Consider the following 20,321-nt stretch of genomic DNA (forward strand, 5'->3'; position numbering starts at 1 on the left):
CGGAATGAAGGCTCTAATAGAAGTCAATGGATCAGTTTTAAGCAGACAACCTACAGATGCACCATCTGCATTCTGTCAGTTTTTTACTGAAGATCTGCCTAGCAAGCCCTGAACAGGCACCACTCTGTAGCTATTAATTTACCTATTCGAAACTGGCCCTGAGTTGGACCTGTATACCACATAACATCAACTTCCTGCTCCCTGCTCCGGCTTGCTTCTCGTGTTCTCGGCTGGACGTCCCGCGCAGCCGATCAGTGGCTGTGGCGGGGCAGTGCACTGATCGGCTGAGCGGGACGAGCAGACGTATATCTCAGCGTATATCGCGCGTATGTCGACACTGGAGCAACAGAATGAAATAACAGTTATATCTCCTGATATAGGGTACAAAGCCCTGTTGTACACTGCCTGTAGCTTAAAAACCTCTATAGGCTAGTCTCACACGTAGTTGCATGACTGTGCTCCTTGGTGCTAATCTCCTGTTTGTATGAGGTCCCTTACACTAAACATGTGGTCGCCTTTTCCCCTCCCCTCCGATACACACTGATCTTTGCTACCTGGTCTCTGCCTCAACACACAGGAAATGTCCACTTTGACAATCACTGCCTGCAGTAGTGACCCACCCAAGTCAGTGATTGGCTATGATCCAATCCTTGTTGAGATAGGGACCAGAAACTAAAAAACAGAATGAATCCAAACACTATAAAATTTTATTTTTGTTACCCAGTACAGAATTGCATGCCACTTATCTCAACTATTGCCAGGCATTTACCCCTCTCTCACTGTCTCTGGAAGGATCATGTTTAACATGAAACACAACAGATTATACAGTGTTTAGTGAGAACAGAAAATCAATGTTGTGTTATATGAAAAATAATTACAGCGCTAATATATGGGCCTACAAGAAGCTGTAAATAGAGCTAATATATAAGAATTGGGAATTGTAATCCTTTACGTTGGTTATCCTAGCCCCAGTAAACCCTGGCAGCATCAAAACAAAGGTGATACAGAGCTAACCAAAGTAATATAATTAAAAAGATGACTCCTTCTCAGCTGTGGTTGCATCATCTGGTGAACATTCTGACACATACTTTTCTGTGTATTTTATAAGCGAGTAACTGAGTGACTGCATGGATTTCAAATAATAAAACTTATGTTCTTTTCTCTCTCCAGGCGCCTTGATGCCAACCATATCAGCTATGTGCCACCAAACTGCTTTAATGGATTATACTCACTTCGTCACTTGTGGTTGGATGACAATTCTTTGAGTGAAATTCCAGTTAGGGCCCTCGAAAGTTTGTCAGATCTACAGGCCATGACACTGGCATTAAACAAGATTCATCACATACCAGATCATGCCTTCAAGAATCTCTCCAGCCTTGTGGTCCTGTGAGTTTGTCTATATGTACATTTGATTGTAGAGCAAAATCACTATAATCACTATAACATCACTACTAAAGTAACTTTCTGTAGTGAAAGGATATTTATGGATTAGGATTTCTTAAACTAGCTATACACATCAGAGGCTAAGGCTGGTATTACACGGAGCGATTATCGTTCGAAAAATCGTAAAATTGTTTGGATTTGAACAATAATCGTTTCATGTAACAGCAGGCAATGATTAAACGACCAACGAGAAATCGTTGATCGTTTAATAGGATCCGGACCTATTTTTATCGTTTGATCGTTCGCACATCGTTCGCACATTGTTCGGTGGAATAAGAATTCGCAGCTGAAATGTACGCAATACCGACGACTAAACGACCGCAAGAACGATCATAAATAACAATCATTGTTCCATGTAATTGGGCGAACGATTTCGGGACGTTTGCCTTAGCGGTAGTTTAAGATTGTTTATCGTTAGTCGTCGAAAAATTGCTTGGTGTAATAGTACCCTAAAACTCAGCAATTGGGGTGGGACCAGCTGACCATCCTTTGAGTATGAGAGCCCCCAACTTTTTTTTTTTTTTATTGAAGGGAGATGTTGTTGCCAAAGAAGACTGGCAGCATCTTACTCCCTTCTCATCAAGAACACATGCATGTTCAACCAAGCCAGTTATAAAGATGTATATGGGGGTGAAATAAATACCTGTCAGCCGTCTAATTTTTTTGTTTTAAGGGAGGAGCTTCAAGCTTTGATTAATCACATTGACTGTTGCATGAAAGTAAATAAGAGATCATGCCACAGTCCGGTTAGTTGTTTAGTACGGGAATGTGCCTAATGTGCATTTTAAAATGCTTAAAGGGTTATTTTAGACCTAGTTTAAAAATGAATATGCTGCTGGGTTGGTGGAATAGAAAAGCAGAGGACCTAGCCTCGGTCTTCTGCTGCTCACCCATAATTACCTTACACCTGTATTTGGTCCCCCGATCTTACTTCTAACTGCTTTTGAGGTGAGTGCTAAGTAGCAGGACCTGCCAGGTCAGCCAACTTCTGGCTACTACAATGACTGGCTGAGCCAACAGGTCCTGTTCCCAAGTGTTTGTCTCAGAAGCATGAAGAAGAAGTTTAGGGTCCAGTGGTGGAGCAGCTGGAGGCCAGAGCTAGGTAAGCATGTAACAGGAACTGTCCAAAGCAGGAAAGGTGTTTTATGGGCAGTGTTTCCAAAGCAGTGTTTTATGCTACTGCTTGGGGAAGTTCCTGTCACAGACAGAGGTGACAGCAGGAAACACTGTTTCAGGCTGTAAAGAATACACCATTTTGCTGGTGAACCCCTTCAATTTTTACATGATAGAATACCATTTATACCATAATACCATAATGAATCTTCATAAGCAGGACTAATGTACAAATTACAGGTAATTCAAGAGCTCCACAGCAGTCACATAAAATCATAGAAAGGAAACATTTCAGAGCATGTGCTGTAATGCAACTCCATATCTTCTGTTTCGGCAAAGCTACATAGATCAATGGCTATGGATATGGAGGCTGCATTATGAAACCATATCAGAGGGAAATTAGAACTCAAAATGACACCCATGCACATAACATTACTTAAAATAGGTATACACAAGGCAGGCGTGCAACTATGTTATCCTCTAATAATAACCTATGCTGCACTCAGCTTCTTTAAACAGGTCTTATGCATGTTGCTTAGAACATTAAATAGGTAGCATTGCCTTAAATATCTTAAAATCCCTTCACTTTCTCTGTGGATAGCAGACCTTAAAAACACATTTTTCAAGAAAGTCATTGTGCTATTCAGCAGTAAAGTAAGACAGATATATACTACAATGAGCCATCTTGTTTGAAACTTGTAGGTTTTCACATTATACTGCTGCATTTTAATACACCTTTCAGGAAATTGTATGCCAGCAGGAATTTCCATTTCTCTTTGGCGGAAATATTTCCCCAAGTAAAATGTGCCGCAGGCAGACATTACATTGTATTTTTTTTTAGTTGCAGGAACCTCATGAGACACATAAGAACATTTTACTTATTAACATTGAGTTACAATGTTTCTCCTACAGGTCTTAAGAAGTTATTGAGCGTTTTTTTTACACTAGAGTGTAATAAGTTTCTAATAATGGAAGCAAAATTTTAAAAACAGACCCAATTTTATGGGTTTATGATAAAATGTATATTGCAGAAAAGCTAATGTTGACATAGTAATATGTCTGCTACACATTTCTGTCAAAGTTTATTCACTTGTGAATTGCACTTTTTGAGACTCCTGTCAAATATGTCACAATATAATTTCATGACCAGACCAATGGATTGCACATTGTTTTAGTGTGGCAGCTGTTTTACGTATTTCGTGGCAAAATCAGGTGGTACGTATAAGCAGTACAGCACATCTTCAACTTATTCTTCTACTCTACAACAGCTGCCAATCTTTTTGAAGGAGGAAAGTGAAAGCCTCAGGAGCATGCCCTCCAATAAATTCTTTGGCAGTGCTTGACTTGTATATAATAAGTGCATGGTTGAAAACACGTTTCTTTAGAAGCTTCCATTGAAGACATTTGCATAGGTTCACTGTGCGCAGCATGCTATCCTGACTGTGCTTTTAATGTTTCCCTGCAGACATCTCCATAACAATAGGATCGACTCCCTGGGAAAGAAATGCTTTGACGGGCTCCACAGTCTGGAGACTTTGTGAGTTGACCTCTTATTTGTTTCAGTCCTTTCAATGTTTTCATTGATATTCTAAAAAGAATAAAAATAGCTCAAAAGCCAAACATGCTTTTTGGCTTGCCTAATTGCCAAGTGTTTAGTGCAATTGTTCATATGATGACTGTATAAAACAAATCCTGTATCTAGTAACAATCCCTCTGAGATATGCCTTCTGTACCATTTCTGAGCTATTACTCATGCTAAAGGTGACCAATGAGAAGCCCAAGTATAAAAATTTACTATATAACTACAAATCTCTACCTATTACATTGACTTTTTATTCTTATTTGAATATACTGGGGCAGATTTACTGAAACCTAATCTTAGATGAGGCTGTTTACATATACTTCTAAGTTTTCACAGTGGCTTGTGATATATTATAAATGTGTTGCATCTGTAGACTTGCTTAACTTAATGCCAGTGTTTTGGTGACAAAAATCCCTGGATTGCAACTTTCTGTCCATTTACCCCATTTTTATTTTATTTTTTTTAGTGGATGGGGTTTAATGCTTTAAGCCACACCTGTTTGTCACATAAGCCTTAAAAATTGCCTAACACACATATTAAATGTTAGGGTAGGGACAGGGAGACACAAGGACAGGTGAGCCCTGAAGCTGGCACCCGCCCCGCTGCCCCTACCTGCTTGCCTCAGATGCTCTAAGTGGCAAACGGACAACTGGACGGCAGCCCCTGATCTACTAAAGTGCAACACTAAACGAAACAAGATAGACAAAACACAATGAGAGCAAGGTCAGGAATCCGGGTCAGTAACAGTCGAGCAGTGCAGTACAAAACGTGTCCAAGGGGTAGTTGATAAGTCAGAAGCCAGAAGTCAAGTTACCAGAAATACAAAGCAGGGAAAACACTTGATCCAGATACACTAGCGAACTAGGCACTTTCACAGGCAGGGGGTGGCAGACAGAGGAGGATACTTATGCAACCTGTAGATAGGGGCTGAGACTCCAGGTCCTGCCCAGGTACTGACAGCTGACTGGTGTGTCAGCTGTCAATCAACAATTAGTGAAACCTACAACAGCTATGCTGATCAGCCAGGGGAGAGCACCCTGGCCACTGCTTCAACAAGGAGTAGCAGAGCAGAGTTAGTGAAAAACATGCACAGCAGAGCGTTTATTCCTAGTCCTAACATTAAATATGTCTGAAATCAGATATGCCAAATTGTAGCGCATTTAACAACAAATTCAAGACACATAGGAGGTCTTTCATTTAAATGAGATAGACCACATAGACAACAGTGGCAAATGGACCCTTTCATGTAATTCTGAACAACTCCTATAAAGATTTGTTCACGTTACTCTAGACTAGGCAATGCAAAATGTAACCGCATCCAGGAGACGCTACGAAGTTATAAAAAAAAGTTCTATTCCATCAAAAGCTAGCAATGTTCAAACCATCAAGTTTTTTTCAAGCCTTGAGAAAACCTTGTTGGTTGGAACGTCGCTTGCTTGTCTTGTGCCATTTTTTTATCACTCTATATACCGCCTCCTTTTCATTGTTTGGATTACGTGATACTTTGATATTAAAACTGGTAACTTGTGCATTTATGTTTTTCTGAAAGTTTTTTTTTTCCCTTAAAAACTGTGTATGTGTGAAATATGGCCTGAGCCAAAAGGAAGCTAACTGTGTCTTATATGTTGATATAGAAGAAGGCAAAGATGTAGTATGATGGATTTTGCTTTGTCCAGTCTTTCATGTGGAGATAAGTGTTGCCAAACATACACAGTAGAGTGATCAGCATATACAGGGAAAGGGTGTGCTGTACTCCCTCCCAGGCAAATGAGTAAAGTAGTATGCACTGTGGGCTGATTTGCAGTGCCTATGAAGATGGATGCTGCCTCTATTCTGGGTTAACTTTTCATGCTGTACTAGATCTGACATGTAACCTATAGAATCCTGACTGAGAACAGTTATTCTTTTATTTTATAAAACTGATGCTGCAGCACTTTACATAGTTTGTCAATTTTGCTCCCTGTCCCCATTAGGGCTCACAATCTAAATTCACCTATCTGTTTGTTTTGGGTGTGGGAGGAAACCAGAGTACCTGAAGGAAACCCACGCAAACACTGAGAAAACATATAAGCTCTTTGTAGATGTTGCCCTTGGGGGGATTTAAATACAGGACCCCAGTGCTGCAAGACCACAGTGCTAACCACTGAACCACCATGCTGCCCAGTTAAATTGTATGCAGATAAAAGTGACTATTTACATAAAATATGCAGGCTATCTTCTATAGTGTAAACTGTAAAATGCCTGCTCAGTAACCGTTCAGTGTCATGTTGTCTACGTCAGTGATTTGTTCTTAGGGCCATCAGACACTGTTCTACTCTAATCTGAACTAGGTAAGGTGGAAGCGGAACTCACTTTCTGTCTCCTGAAATAATTGCACTGTCTTTAACTCTGAAGTGGCACCAGCCAGCTTAGAAGGGCTTACACAAAGTACATATTTTTTGTTTCTCTGGCAGCACATTCTTAGCGGTAGCGCTTTCTTTTACAAGGATTATGCACATAAAAGTCCCTCTCAGACTCTGAAAAGTGATTTTCTTTAACTGTGTTTATAATAACATAGCTCTTAAGTCCAGAGATGAAGTTTAGTTTCCTCCCTAGCAAATAATATAGTGATAAAAAGAAGATTGCAGATTCTAGGGCAAGGCCTTTCATTTAGCCGTAGAGAGATCTGCGATCTCTGTACCACACAAGCTAGAAATGTTCATGTCAAGAATGTCAGATGTAAAGAATACAGCCAGGCAGAGACTAGGACCTAGCAGAATTAACTCCTCACTACCATACATGTTGTAGTACTAGGATTTACAAACATACTTTGTTATTATGGGCATTTCATGGCTTAAAGGGATATCAGAGTTCAAAAATGTTAGGTTTGTCATTTTATGCTAGATTTGTTTTATTGTATGTTAAACATATAAATGGTTCACTGGCGATATTGATTGTAAGGAAATTAAAAAGAAATAATTTATCATTAAAAAATACATTTTTGCAATAGATTTCTTGAAAATGAAATTTTAACCGTTTGGCTTCTGCAGATTCTATGTATTACTGTATATAGGAAGATGCTGAAGCCTGTTAATAGTGAAATACATCAGATAGCTTATCTGTTGGCTCAAGCTCTGTCTACTGCAGCCTTTTCCTGAGCAATCATCTAGGCTCAGGTATGATCAGATCAGTCTGCATAAAGTCCACAGGAAATACATGGGAAATCTGCAATTTACTTTATAAAGCGCTGCACACATAAGCTTAATAAATGGGAGTGGTTAGCATTTTCAGCCTTGTAAGGATTTACTTCACCAGTATGTGTTTAGCTGTGTGGATTGTTTGCACTAATGCGCCCTCTGCTGGGATAAGGTGTCAAGGTGTTCTGCTTCAATTTTAGAGATCTGAACTATAACAGTCTAGACGAGTTTCCTGCTGCTATAAAGACCCTCAGAAACCTTAAGGAACTGTAAGTAATTGTTTAATACTGAAATTGCATGTTTTGTTTAGTTTTCATCAAATAAATGCAAAGGGGTACATACCAAAGGGGCAGTCTCTGCAAATGCTTTGTGTTCCCCAAAGAGAAGGGGCCCATGCCCTTGTGGTCAGAACCCCTACAGGGATGGGGTCTTCACAGGTTCAGCACTGTAAACAAAGTCCAAAACACAATGAGCCATTTTGAACCTGAGACAAACATAATTTTTATCTTTGCTTTGGGGCCCTGTTAGTTGAGTACACCACTGTATATACTGTATACACCACTGTATATACCTCAAATAAACGCTCTATTAACTGTGGCAATGAAACATCTCTATATCTGGTTACATGTGGTTTAATCAAGTCAGGTCTCTAAGGGAATATTCACACACAGCAGATTTGTTCCTGTGATTTGAAAATGAGTTCTGTTCACCTGAATGAAGCGGTTTTGGTGGTAAGCACATGGATTTCTAAAAGCTCTTTCAGATGAATGGGACAGTTGCAAAATCTTGTTCTATTCTGTTTGGTGTGAATATAGCTTAAATTGTACCTATCATGGAAATGTCAGAGACATGTCAAAGGTTTCTATTGGTTAGGGTCTGAGCACAACTCTCCCCACTCTCTATGATCTGTCTCTGTTGGTGTAAAACATTTCTTATTATAATATACCATGCTTTTGTCTCTTTTACTATTATACAAAAGTAAAGTCTATTAAGTATACTCTACAATTTATATTTAATCTAAATATCACAATAAAAACAGAAATTCCCTATTCAGGTTACAGGGGTTATGCAAAGATTAAAAAGCTATCATCTGTCCACAGTGTAGGTGATAACTAGCAACTAGCTGATCAGTGAGGGTCCGACTGCTGTGACCCCAACCAATCATGAGAACAGGGGTCCCTTGTGCATGGCGCAGCAGCATACATGCTCAGCCACTCTTCCAGTTACTCTCAATCAGACAAGTATAGTTGTCAAGTACAATCCTGTGTGAAAGTAAGTAGAGTAAATGTGGTTGAGCCTTGTAATATATTATTATTATGTTTTTTCACATTTTATGTTTTAGGGGATTCCATAGCAACAATATCAGGTCTATTCCTGAACATGCTTTTATTGGGAACCCTTCGCTTATTACAATGTAAGTGGACAATGGATATGTTGTGTTTTTTATTGTAAAACTTTCTCAAAAACTGGTATTATGTTCTTGGGACTATTTATGTGTCCTATAAATATAAATATTACAAATATCTTACATCAGTGTAAACTAATCTATGAACCAATCAAAACATTCTAGATACAGACAATTGGGTTCAAATGTTTTCATAATTTTCGAATGTAACTTTTAAAGCGTGCCAAAAAATATTTTAACAGATTAATAAAAGTTATGATAGTATTGGTAACAATCCAAACTACTATTGGTAACAATACCAACTAATGGGACTATATACATGTATACCAGGTTCTAGTCCCAGTTCAAGGATACTAGTCAGTAATGTATATAACATCGCTAGGATTATCTGCATGCGATTAATGTATACTTGCTTGGCCCAAGTGATGTTTTCTAAGTGACATAGTGAACCACATCTAAAGGAAATAAGGAACGTGTAGAACATGAATTCATTTAAATAAGTGTCACTTCCACATGGGGCTGAAAAGAATGTGATTAATGGAAAACAAAATAGGAAATAAAATTGACATTTCCCAGCTCAACATAATCACATTAGATACAGGCTTTGTGCTACACATGAGCAGAACTCAGACGATTGTTTCAGAATGTAAGGCCATTTAAAGAAAAAACAAAATTCACCACAGTGTGGCTGTATAATCCTATAACCAAAACCACATTCCACACTGGAATGATTAGGCAATTGAGCAAGACATAAAACAGTTCACAATGCTGGTAAATCAAAGACAATTGTAATTCAGATGCTGAGCAGCACACAATGTTGAAAAGCACAACCCCAAGGGTCAGAACACCCAAATTATAAAAGTTAACCCCTTCAATAACAAAACATTTGAAGATTGTTATAAAACAGTGGGTAATACTTATCCATATGTTTACAGGTAGTGTTTCAATGCATTACATGCATTATCTGTTGCATCCAGGTAGAAAAAGCAGAAGCTTCCTTGGCTTATTCTCATCTGTGCTAACAATTTCAGTTCTTCTTACTCCATTACAGGATGGAAACCAATGGCACACAAAGGACCCTATTGATATAAAGTCTGCCAGGTTTCCATCATGACATTCTGCATTTTACCACTTAGGCTATGTCCATGCACTGTAAAATAATCCCAAAATACAGTTGGAATTTTAAATGACAATAAAACAGTGTTTAAACGGGTGAAAAAACTGCAGTATTTTGTAAAAACAGGTTGTAAATAAAGATCATGTTCATTATTTTTATAGCCAAACTCAGTTACTGCCGGTATTCTATGCTGTGTGTGCACTGACTCCAATTTCCAATTGACTTCTAAGGCATCCAGTATCAAACTGTTAACTGTTAAACTGTCTGTTAACATAGCCTCAAAGTAGCATTTTATTCTATGCTATTTTGTCTGGAGTTTTGCTGGAATCAATGATGAAAGAGAATTTCTGACAGATATGTGAATGGGACCTTACAATCACTTTCCTAGGCCAGGTTCACATACATCAGGTGGTCCAGAATCCTTATTTTACCAGAAACTAATGCCATAACTGATGTAAAAAATGAATCAGGCGTCCTATCCTCTTTTTTCTTTTTATTAACCATCAGTTGTTAGACACTATGGATGGAAGAACGCTGCAAGATGCGTTCTTCTGTCCTTCACGTCGAGCGATCCAGATTGAAGCTCCAGATAGTTTGAACTGTTCCATCCAAATAAACGGAATCAGCTCTAGCGCCAGTTTCCCTCCGGCACTTGCGACTGCGCTAGAGGGAAAGTGAACCAGACTGCTGGATATATGTGAAGGGGGCTTTATGTGATGCTTGTATCAGCAGATCTAATTTATGTAGCAATGAAAAAAGACTCAAACACACACTGCTTAGACATACAGTTTCAGGCTACTCATCTAGTACCCATTTACGGATGTCTGTTATTTTTCATTCTCTTCCTTGCAGTCACTTCTATGACAACCCTATTCAACATGTTGGGAGATCTGCATTTCAGCACTTGCCAGAGCTCCGGACACTGTGAGTTGTTAGGATGTTAAATAAATCATTCAGAATAGCTGACACTCAAGGCTGTCATGGATAAGAAGTTTGTCATAGAGATCTTTGCTTGTAGTAAGGGTAGCTGTGTGTGCAGGACTACAGAATAATGGGTTCTTCCGTGTAGTCGCAAAAAAAACTCTGTTTTGTTCTAAATGTCAAACTTAGTAATTAACTTTGATTGAATATTATAGCAGATACTCAAAAGAATTTATGTATTGTTTATGACATTCTTTTATGTTTTTGCAAGACTGTGTTATATCTGAGCTCACAGACTTGCCACAATGCATGACAGAAAGCAAAAACTCATGCTTGTCACTTGTGTAACACTTGCTGGAGGCTTAACAAATTGAATAATATGAATTAGTATTTTGAAGCTAAACTGTGCCTGTCATTCCTGTTATGTGTATGTTACAGGGTAAACTGGGAAGATACATAGAGAGACTTTATTCAGGGGTTTTCTTTCTTATTTGTTCCCTCAAATTGCAGCTGTTATTTACCCAATAAATGTAGCACAATTTCTCAGTGATCAGTTCTCAGATATACACCTAAATCCGAATGTGTCCAAGTATAGGGATAAGCAAGATGGCATTGTCATATGACTATTATTTTATTGTAGAAGAGTAAGGGGTCCAACAGCATCCACTGGAAAAAAAATTATTTAGCAACCAAGCAAATCCACTGGAAAAAAGTTTATTTAGCAACCAAGCAAATACAATATTTCGACCCTCTCAGGGGTCTTCATCAAGTATAAAGACCCCTGAGAGGGTTGAAACGTTGTATTTGCTTGGTTATGCCCCTTTAACACTTTGCATTCTACATTCTGGAAACACAGACAGCTATATGAATTATACCATGTGTGTCCTGGTGCCAGCAGTCCATAACCTGAAATGCAGCTAACAGATAAATTTTAACTCTCAGATATTAAATGTGAGTGCTAAAGATAGCTAAACCCCAAACTTCATTATTCTGGATTGTGAAGTAGAAATATTCATATTTCCATAGGGAATATATGTTTTACAAAGTCATTTAACTTATCTTCCAATAGGATTACTATTTGAGCTTGTAATATGTAAAGCCCAACAGTAATCTCATCATTTTGGTCCAAGCTTTTCTGGTGTGTTCATTTGTGCACAGTTTGTGTGAATTGTCAATATTGCATTGATATTCAGCATTTTTTTTTCCTTTTCTCATCCACCTTGACCTTAAAGCCAAAATTATTATTTACTTATAGGATTCTCAATGGGGCTTCCCAAATTACAGAGTTTCCTGACTTAACTGGAACCACAAGCCTGGAAAGTCTGTAAGTCTTTATTACAGTCCTTATATGACCGGTGTGTAATTACAAGAACCCCCCTGTGCTGATAATATAATGGTGTTTTCACAGAACCTTGACAGGGGCACAACTGGTCAGTCTCCCGAATGTAATCTGTGATCAGCTGCCTAACCTTCAAATGCTGTAAGTACCCCAGAAATCAGTATTATTTTATGGAAATCCTGTAATATTCACACTTCGGCCTCTATTAGCAAATCAATGCCTCAATGTGAATAATTCCCTTACCATAATTAAAGTACACATCCTCCTCTTCTCAAGTAACTGTTGTTTTATGCAGGGGAAATGTGCTTGAAGCGAAGATGAAAAGTAATGTAGGCACTTTCAAGTGATTATTAAAATGTATGCAGTAAGCGGCTATTAGAGGAGAATTATTTGCCACCAATAAAAACAATAAATCATATGAATTAAAGGATAGTTTGCCATGAATGTGACACTTGGTTTGATCTCAATGCTGCGTTTGGCAGTTCACGCTGGGAGTGCAGTACTCTTATGGGAGAGGGAGAATCAGATTTCAGTGCAGATTATCTGTGTGCTTTAGGAAGGAATTTAACAGTTTTTAACATACTGGAATAGCTGCCCTACATGAAATCCTTAGCCCAGCTTGGTGCATGCAATGTCTTAGCAGAGGGAGGGGGATTGTTTTATGGAATTTGTCTCTGCTTGTTAAGATACGGTTCAAAGGTAGTGAATGGTCCAAGAAATATTGAGAGCAGCCATGAAAGAACACAGTTTGTTCTATCTTTCCAGCAATTAGAAGAGAAAATAAATGAGTAGCGCAGGACACAGAGCCCAAACTGCTCATTTACTCGATTCATATTGTGTGTGTGAACAGCTCTTTGTGTATGAAAATCACTGACTGCTACAGTGTTCTGTGTATACTATAAAGCATCTCTTCTGTACACCATGCCATCCTGAGCTCTGCTATTTACAATTAGCAATTAAAATTCAGTCAAGACAAAGTTTCCCAGCTGTGGGACTGCAGAAGAATCTGGACACCCCCTGTCACCCAATATGTTCTCCCAGGCTTATGACATGGAACTTGGCTGGCACTGCAGTCTGTCTCCATAACTTAAGCAACTCTGTACCCACAATCTGACCCCCACCAAACCACTTGTACCTTCGGATAGCTGCTTTTAATCCAAGATCTGTCCTGGGGTCCGTTCGGCAGGGGATGCAGTTATTGTCATAAAAACAACTTTTAATCCGTCAGCGCTGTGTCTAACGTCCGGGGCTTACATTTGTACATGCATTAGGCTGGCACACCCTCTCTGTCCTTCCTTCCCACCCTCCTCATCATTAGGAATGCTCCAGGCAGATTGCTTCCTATTCCCGACCTGTGTGCATAATGAACATGGGCTGGATCGTTAATACACCTGTGCAAAACTCAAACAGCAGTAAATGTACCTGGATCATTCCTTATGATGAGGAGGGTGGGGAGGAAGGACAGAGAGGTTGTGCCAGCCTAATGCATATGCAAATGTAAGCCCCGGCCGTTAGACACAGCGCTGCAGAATTAAAAGTTTTTTTTAGGACAATAACTGCATCCCCTGCCGAACGGACCCCAGAACAGATGTTGGATTAAAAGCAGCTATCCGAAGGTACAAGTGGTTTGGGGGGGGCAGATTGTGGGTACAGAGTTAATTTAACTCCAGCCTTGGATACTATCTACCTAACATCAATAGCAGCAGCATAAATTCTGTTTGTATGTGTGTGAGGATATAAACTTTGAGGATCAGTCGTGGTACTACACAATCTGGAAACCATGATGTATAAAGTAACCAAGCACAATCGGTGCATATATCATTATGTACAAATGACATTTGATAAGGATTAGACATGCATGACTTAGCTGCAGACTCCCAGAGAGCCGATTTATTTTGTCTCTAACCTACACAGAAAAAAAAAATAATTTATGACAGCAGCTATTAGATCATTGTGAATACATGTGGTGTTCCTTCACTTGGCATTTGCTGTATTAACACTGATTACAATTTATTGCTTTATTACCAGTGTGAGTGTTGTAAAACTTTCCACAAATATGCCATACGCGTTTGTGTTTTAAGGAGGAAAAATTATATTTATAGACATGTTGTGTTTTTGCTCTCTAACGCCTGTATATTTGCAAAGAAGGAGATCCAAGTTCAGGGTTCTAAAACACAAAAAACTGCCTCGCAGAAACATAGAGCACATTGTGATGTTGTGAAAGCCAAAAATTTGGAGCATTTACAAGAAAAAAAAATTATTAGGCACAGATTTCTGTGATATTTATTACATTCATTATTTTACTCTCTCTATTATTAGGTTGGAGACACAGTATTATACTATTAATGGACGTTGTTTGTTTTGTGCTAGTTTCTTTCCATAAACACATGGGTACATCTGTACAGAAATATGTGCCTGGATGCATCAGGAGTTCCTTCTTCTTATGCTCATCCAGCACCCAGATGTCAGGTTTTATGGGAATATCTCTAAGTGTTATTCTTTTCTGTAACTAAATAAAAGAAGAAAAATGTATTCACCACATATAAATAGTAATTGTCAGCTCTGTATAAATAAAGATTATTATTAGTAGTATTCTGATTATTGTAATTATGGCAACACTAAATGGCATGTATAGCCTTGAGGACACCTGGTTTTGGGGCCCCTGATCTAGGTTGGCTCCAGCCCCTTAGGCACTACAACAACATCAATCACAAGAGTGAGAGTAGGCAACATCTAGAATTTTTGTAAGGTCAGTGACGCTGCATGGGAAATGTTCTTCTTAGCTGTCTAAGAGCTCACTTACACTTTCATATATTTGTATTTTCTTTATTGAAAGACAAGTGTAGTACATTTGATATGTAATTTAATAGTTATATTCTTATTTCTGTTCTTTTGCTATGTGCAAGGGTTTTTTTTATGTTCGTTACTTTTTTTTTAATATGCAGCATGTTCTACCAAGTCCATGGATTAAAATCAAAAACACATTTTAAATTTTTGTAAAGTTCATGGGTGTGTTTATTCCATTTTCCTATCCATATTTCAGCACATTACCAAAACTACAAAAAAGTATTCCTTTAAAACATGGAAATACAGATAAAAATGTTATTTGTATTGTGCACCATTTTATATATCCTGTAGAAAAGTTTCACAGTCCCTCACCTTGTTGGGTAGAAAATAGGTGATGCCTACTTCTCCATCTGATGGAAGTAGGTCTCTTAGTTTAATCATGCCAACAGACTGTAACAGGAAATGACAAGCTACTAAAGTCAAGACATTTGCCGAACTATAAATCCGTAAGGTTGGATTCATGGAGTTGGAGTGTAGAAAAATAAGAGTTGGAAATTTGACTTGCCGACTCTGCTGTATTGTCAGCCGTTGTACTCATGGTGAATCTCCTAAGATTGACCATAGGCCTGGTTAACATAATAGTATGTAAACATGAAATAATGGTAGTAACCATATATTCTGTGATGATCTTGTATTGTATTGAGTGTGTCTTGTATTAGCCAAGATAAAATAATAAAATACCAATTCCCAAGGTATGAGCTTGAGCTCATTCAATGAAGTAATAAGTACAACTCCAACAATGTGATCACCAAACATGTCCACTATAAAGCAGTCCAGATGTGGCTGACATGCATTCAGTTATATCTGGCTGGTGTCCAGTCCGCCATAACTGTGATTAATTGGGAAGAGCGATATTTATTTACGCACTATAGTAAATTTCTATGATGCAAGGTAGCATTAAAGCACTTAAGAGGTAATTTCATTTTCTTTGAAGCGGTTGAAAAAGCAGAGAAAGCTCTTATTCATGTGGGAGCTTCATCTGTATGTAATTTGATTGCCTTTCTTGTATGTGCCTGTATTGGATTTCAGTCCTGAACTTCACAGTAGTGCTTCCCAGGCCAGCATGGCTGGATGCATGCACTTTAAAGTATTTAAGTGACCCGATTGTTTAATGAATATTTCTTTCATTCCTTACTTTTTTTTACCAATGGACTTTCTCTTGTGACTGTGTTTTCCTGCTGTACATTTGTTGTAAGTCAGGTATGTAAAATCACTATGGAGCTGAAACACTTAATTTTTTTTTTTTTTTATGCAGAGATTTGTCATATAATCTTATCAAGGATTTGCCCAGCTTCTCAGGGTGTCAGCGACTTCAGAAGATGTGAGTATTTATTACAAGGGCAGGTGTTTTACAGTTAATTCTTTCACTGTTACTTAAGCCTTCCAAGCCATATCACTTTAATCATGAGATGCTTAACACCATTAGCCCTGTCATTTTTAGGTTAGAGGTGATATGATTGCATGGAGAGGTTTGTTATGAAATTTCACACTGCAGCTCGGCGCTTATAATTTGTCTGTCATTTCAGAGATTTGCGTCATAATGAAATCTATGAAATTAGATCCAGCACCTTTCAGCAACTGACTGTCCTGAGATCCTTGTAAGTGCTTACTAAATCTTCTACTTGTTTGATCCGACTTTATGTAATCCTTTTAAGCACTAATAAATATACCACAAAGCCAGCAATATGTTAAAAAAGGACACGATTTTCTTAAAAATGAGTGATCTCCTGTGGCAATATCTTGGCTACATAAGTTCTACATTACTGTGGATATCGAGTTATGGTCTTGGCAAAGAAACATAGGGGGGGATTTACGAAGCGTATGTCAGAGGCGTACATCAGGGAGGAGGTCCTTTCTCCTTGGCGTACGCCTCCCGTACGCCTCGCTCGCCCGATGGGCGGGCTGACGTAGTTTGCAGGGGCTTGACAAGGCAGGGAGGAGGCGCGGCCTCATCCCGCACCTAATTTATCAAGATTTACGCCTGCTCGCAGACGTAAATCATGATCCGAATCAGCAGGTGTAGATTTCGTACGCCGGGCACTGATTCGGGCGCCCGGCAGGCCGGATTCGCTAAGAGGCGTGCACCTCTTAGTGAATCCTGTCGGAGAAAAGGGGCAGTGCTTAATATAAGACTGGTGTACTTGTACGCCGGTCTTCTTAAATCCCCCCCACCACCACCATTGTGTACATTTCTGTCCATGGTAAAAAAAAAATGTTTTGTTCTAAAATGGTAAATCCTTTTTCTGTGTGACAGCTTCAGCAGCAATTTTATGAAAATGGAGTAATATTCTTATAAACATGGCATATGGACTGTCCATCATATTTTTCAGTTTATGAACTACTTTTTCATGTTATGTGACAGTTACCATAAAAAACAGTACAGTAACCATTACTATAATTTTTTTATACCTGGTAATATCTTCTTTCTGTGTACAGGGATTTGGCCTGGAACAAAATCGTACATGTTCATCCTCACTCCTTTTCATCCTTACCTTCCCTTGTCAAATTGTAAGTTGTATTTTATTAATATTTCCCAAACCCTAAGCTTTTGGCTGTTGTTAAAGTATCTTTTATAGTAACCCAAAGTTATCAATCCTACTGGGCCAAAAATGTGTCTAATTTTTGTCTGGGCCACTGATCATAAAAAAGAAATATATTATTCCTGTGCACATCTGAGGTGCTTAATAAAAGCAGTGAGAGTATTAAAATAACAATGCCCCCACTCTGAAGGGTCGATCAACACAAGCATGCAGGTTTAGAAAAATCTTTTTTTCCAAAATGTTTTAACCACTCAAAACTTGAATATCCAGCTGTGACTAGAGTTTATTCTAGTATGGGTTCAAAATCATCTTACACATTACTTTAAAAAAAAAAAAGGAGGCCATGCTTCCAGATACGGGAGCAGTGACTCACATATTTAAGAGGGTATGGCGCCTTTGTATTATAATTGCCCACAGCTCCCCTTGTGACTGGTACCTCAGTCAAATTGTCACATATTTTGCCCAGTGTTGGCTAGCTGCCTATTCGTCCCTTTTACTGTTAGATCAGGCAGGGTCAAAATTAATGCACATTGTTGAACATTATATTCTATACTTACTACAAGGGCATATTAAAACCCCTATTCACTGCAAAGAAATATCTGCTTATACCTCTTCTTACATTTTTGTCAACTTTTCTGCACCAGTCAAGTGTTGTTTGGGATGTGTATATACCTTATCAAAATGTAATCTAAAACTGTATGGTCTGCTAAGGTTCTCACCACTACCATGTCTGTTGACAGCAAAGCGATTGTACAGAAAGGTCAAAACATTAGCTAACCCTAAAAGTATTTGAAGGGTGCTCTGGGCATGCTGTCAAGCGAAAAATAAAATAAAATAAATTATATATATATATATACACACACACACAGTACAGACCAAAAGTTTAGACACACCTTCTCATTCAAAGAGTTTTCTGTATTTTCATGGCTATGAAAACTAGATTAACACTGAAGGCATCAGAACTATGAATGAACACATGTGAAATTATATACTTAACATAGAAGTGTGAAACAACTGAAAATCTGTCTTATATTCTAAGTTCTTCAAAGTAGCCACCTTTTGCTTTGATTCCTGCTTTGCGCACTCTTGGCATTCTCTTGATAAGCTTTATGAGGTAGTCACCAGAAATGGTTTTCACTTCACTGGTGTAATAAGTGGGATTTCTTGCCTTATAAATGGGGTTAGGACCATCAGTTGTGTTGTGCAGAAGTGCAGATGGATACACAGACGATAGTCCTACTGAATAGACTATTAGCATTTGTATTATGGCAAGAAAAAAACAGCTAAGTAAAGAAAAGTGGCTATCATTACTTTAAAAAAAATTAAGGTCAGTCAGTCCGAAAAATTGGGAAAACTGTGAAAGTGTCCCCAAGTGCAGTTGCAAAAACCATCAAGTGCTACAAAGAAACTGGCTGACATAAGGACTGCCCCAGGAAAGTAAAACCAAGAGTCGCCTCTGCTGCAGAGGATAAGTTCATCTGAATCACCAGCCTCAGAAATCGCAGGTTACCAGCAGCTCAGATTAGAGACCAGGTCAATGGCACACAGAGTTCTAGCAGCAGACACATCTCTACAACAACTGGTAAGAGGATACTCTGTGCAGAAGACCTTCATGGTAAAATAGCTGCTAGGAAACCACTGCTAAGGACAGGCGACAAGCAAAAAAGACTTTGGCTAAAGAACACAAGGAATGGACATTAGACCAGTGGAAATCTGTGCTTTGGTCTGATGAGTCTAAATTTGAGATCTTTGGTTCCAACCTGACGCAGAAAAGGTGAATGCATGGACTCTACATGCCTGGTTGCCACCATGAAGCATGGAAGAGGTGGTGTGATGGTGTTGGGGTGCTTTGCTGGTGATACTGTTGGGGATTTATTCAAAATTGAAGGCATACTGAACCAGCATGGCTACCACAGCATCTTGTAGTGGCATGCTATTCCATCCGGTTTGCGTTTAGCTGGACCATCATTTATTTTTCAACAGCACAATGGTCCCAAACACACCTCAGGCTGTGTAAGGGCTATTTGACCAAGAAGTAGAGTGATGGGGTTCTACACTAGATGACCTGGCCTCCACAGTCACCCGACCTGAACCCAATCGAGATGGTTTGGGGTAAGCTGGACTGCAGAGTTAAGGCAAAAGGGCCAACATGGGCTAAGCTCTAGAGATGAGCGAACCTCGAGCATGCTCGAGTCCATCTGAACCCGAACTTTCGGCATTTGATTAGCGGTGGCTGCTGAAGTTGGATAAAGCCCTAAGGCTATGTGGAAAACATGGATATAGTCATTGGCTGTATCCATGTTTTCCAGACAACCTTAGAGCTTTATCCAACTTCAGCAGCCCCAGCTAATCAAATGCCGATTGTTCGGGTTCGGATGGACTCGAACCCGAACCCGGTTCGCTCATCTCTACTAAGCACCTCTGGGAACTTCTTCAAGACTGTTGGAAGACCATTTCCGGTAACTACCTCTTGAAGCTCATCAAGAGAATGCCAAGAGTGTGCAAAGCAGTAATCAAAGCGAAAGGTGGCTACTAGAATATAAGACATATTTTCTGTTTCACACTTTTTTGTTAAGTATATAATTCCACATGTGTTAATTCATAGTTTTGATGCCTTCAGTGTGAATCTACAATTTTCACAGTCATGAAAATACAGAAAACTGTTTGAATGAGGTGTGTCCAAACTTTTGGTCTGTACTGTATATATACATATATATATATATATATATATATGTAATTCAGTGTTTGTGAACTGTAAGCAGAAGAGAGTTCTGTCACCTTTCTTTAGTCATTTTATTTCTAATAATAGGTAGGGTGAGTAGCCGCACGATCTGTACC

The 20,321-nt window shown here is 38.9% G+C and overlaps 1 protein-coding gene across 1 annotated transcript in view; it reads left to right on the forward strand.

Annotated features, from left to right (window-relative positions):
* The window catches only part of LGR5 (leucine rich repeat containing G protein-coupled receptor 5), a 139,973-nt gene that overhangs the window by 101,180 nt on the left and 18,472 nt on the right, over positions 1–20,321 (forward strand). The window contains exons 5-14 of the mRNA XM_069975231.1: positions 1,171–1,386; positions 4,022–4,093; positions 7,515–7,583; positions 8,657–8,728; positions 10,689–10,760; positions 12,013–12,081; positions 12,166–12,237; positions 16,199–16,264; positions 16,470–16,541; positions 17,380–17,451. Of these exons, the coding sequence (XP_069831332.1) occupies positions 1,171–1,386; positions 4,022–4,093; positions 7,515–7,583; positions 8,657–8,728; positions 10,689–10,760; positions 12,013–12,081; positions 12,166–12,237; positions 16,199–16,264; positions 16,470–16,541; positions 17,380–17,451 (852 nt within the window). The remainder of the gene's footprint in view (positions 1–1,170; positions 1,387–4,021; positions 4,094–7,514; positions 7,584–8,656; positions 8,729–10,688; positions 10,761–12,012; positions 12,082–12,165; positions 12,238–16,198; positions 16,265–16,469; positions 16,542–17,379; positions 17,452–20,321) is intronic.

The sequence above is a fragment of the Dendropsophus ebraccatus genome, chromosome 1, assembly GCF_027789765.1.
Source record: "Dendropsophus ebraccatus isolate aDenEbr1 chromosome 1, aDenEbr1.pat, whole genome shotgun sequence".
Lineage (NCBI taxonomy): Eukaryota > Metazoa > Chordata > Amphibia > Anura > Hylidae > Dendropsophus > Dendropsophus ebraccatus.